Here is a 2,603-nt window from a genome sequence, read left to right on the forward strand (position 1 = left end):
GGACATATATATATTTGTGTGGATATTTTACATTCTTTAGCTCAAAACAAGAGAGTCCACTAAGGAGTTGGGTTGAAATTATAATATATACAAAAATAAGATATAAAAATATCTACATGTTCTTCAGTGGGATAATATTAATAATATTATTGCTTAAATTAATGAAATAAATACATAATCTACTTATTTCAAAAAGTAAATCATCTGAGCCTATTGATGAATACAAATGTATTAATTAAAACTGATACTTAATGTCTTAAATGCAGAAAAAAGCTGATATGGGATCAAGAAATAGTACAGTTGGAATATGGCTTGCCTTGCACAAGCTCAACCTGGTTTTTACTTGAGACCCTCCAAGAACAAATGCACCTTATATAACATCCCAGAGCTCAGGGCCAGTATTAAGTCCTGAGTATGACCAGTGTACACAGCAAAAATGAAAAAGAAATGATATACATATAGTGGTTCCTTACTATTTATATATAAACTTACTGATTTTAGTTTAAATGATTTACTTTTAATATAATTTCAGCTATCTAAAAGCTATATAAAAGCTCAATGAATCACTATTCCCACTTCTGAATTCTAAAAGGGTATTCTATATTTTTGTGCAAAAAATATTTATGACATTTAGAAGGAAATGGATATTTGAGGAGATATTTGTTTCGTTAACATGTTTGTAGAATTTGCATGTATTATATTTATTCAAAGTAAGTAAACTTTTGAATATAATATGTTTGTTATTAAGAAATAATATTTAGCATCATCCAGCATTTTAACAGAATGTTCTGATGGAAAAGAAAAGCAAAACAACTCTTTCTTGAATCTGTTTTGTTTTCACTCCATAAATGATTGGGTTTAGCATAGGAGGCACTATCACATATAGATTGGCTACTAGGATATGAACATGATGAGGGATTGTTTTGCCTCCAAAACGATGGGCAAAAAATGAAAATAATGCTGGACCATAGAACATAAGGATAACACAGAAGTGAGAACCACATGTGTTAAGGGCTTTGAATCTGGCAGACCAAGAAGGTATCTTAAACACAGTGCAAAGAATCAGTGAGTAGGAAGTAATGATGAACACCAAATCCAGTCCTATAGTCAATAAAGCCACAGTCAGGCCATAAACTATATTGACTTTGATATTGTCACAGGCCAATCTGGCAATGCCCATATGTTCACAGTAGGAATGAGAAATGATGTTTTTCCCACAGTATGTGAGTCGGTATGACAAGAAGATGAACGGAAAGCACACGGTGAAGCTTCTGACCACAGCTGCTATGCCAATCTTGCATATGACTGAGGAGGTCAAGATAGTGGTATACCTCAGTGGGTAGCAGATGGCCACATAGCGGTCAAATGCCATAGCTAAGAGAATAGCAGATTCCACTGCAAAGATGAAATGTATGAAGAACACCTGGGTTACACAGCAACCAAAGGATATATTCCTGGAATGGAACCAGAAGATAGCCAGGATCTTAGGGGCTGTGGTTGTCGAAAGCAGTATATCTGCTAAGGCCAGCATGGAAAGGAAGAGATACATGGGCTCATGGAGACTGCGTTCAGTCATAATAAGGAAAATCAAGATGCTATTGCCTACAATAGCCACAATGTACATAGAACAGATAAGGATAGCGATCCAGATGTGAAAATCTTCCAGTCCTGGGATTCCAGTTAGAACATACCACAAATCCTGAGAATTGGTGTGATTATGAAGGAATGGACCCATCTGTGACCAGATAATTCAGAGCAAGTTCCTTTAATGAAAGACACAGGGCTCACTAAGGATGCTGCAGAATTACCTTAGATAACTTAGATTTGATCAGAAGCTTTATTTCAGTAGATTCTTTTCAGTAATGGACAATGGAATGATTTAAGTAGTCTCAAATTGCACTGGCTTTATTCATAAAATATTTAATTCTGTATTTAAAAATAAAAATATTTAATATTATTTAATATCTGTCATTATGTTTTACATGTACTAATTTATTAAAATTTCACAGAAGCTTCAAATATCCAGGTCGCATTCACAGTCATATGGGTTGTAATTTTAATTTGTGATTAACCATCAAGAAATACTGTCTCTGAAAGAAAAACTAGAAGATTTTTTTCAATGGGTTTTTTTTTGTTTTTGTTTTTGTTTTTTTTTGGGGGGGACACCCGGTGATGTTCAAGGGCTACTCCTGGCTATGCCCTCAGAAATCGCTCCTGGCTTGGGGGACCTTATGGGACACCAGGGGATTGTCAACCACAGTCTGTCCTAGGCTAGCATACGCAAGCAGATGCCTTATTGCTTGTGCTACCGCTCAGGTCCTTCAATAGATTCTTTGCAGTGAATGGACAATTCAATGATTAAGTAGCCTCAAATTTGCATTGGCTGTATCTACAAAAGAATTAAATCTGTATTTAAAAATAAAAATATTTAATATTGCTTACTAGCTGTTTTTATGTTTTACATGCATTAATTTATTACATTTTCACAAAGCTTCAAATATCCATCCAGGTCATATTCACAGTCATATGAGTTAAATTTTTCACTGTTATTAACCACCAATAAATACTATCTCTGAAAGCAGAACTAGATTTTAAGAAAAAAT

The 2,603-nt window shown here is 34.3% G+C and overlaps 1 protein-coding gene across 1 annotated transcript; it reads right to left on the reverse strand.

Moving 5' to 3' along the window:
• Positions 1–775: 775 nt before the first annotated feature.
• Positions 776–1,714, reverse strand: LOC126018326 (olfactory receptor 52Z1P-like). The gene has a single exon (XM_049780480.1). The coding sequence runs from the start codon at positions 1,622–1,624 to the stop codon at positions 776–778; it is 849 nt and encodes a 282-aa protein (XP_049636437.1). The 5' UTR covers positions 1,625–1,714.
• Between the last annotated feature and the right edge of the window lie 889 nt (positions 1,715–2,603).

The sequence above is a fragment of the Suncus etruscus genome, chromosome 9, assembly GCF_024139225.1.
Source record: "Suncus etruscus isolate mSunEtr1 chromosome 9, mSunEtr1.pri.cur, whole genome shotgun sequence".
Classification (NCBI taxonomy): Eukaryota; Metazoa; Chordata; class Mammalia; order Eulipotyphla; family Soricidae; genus Suncus; species Suncus etruscus.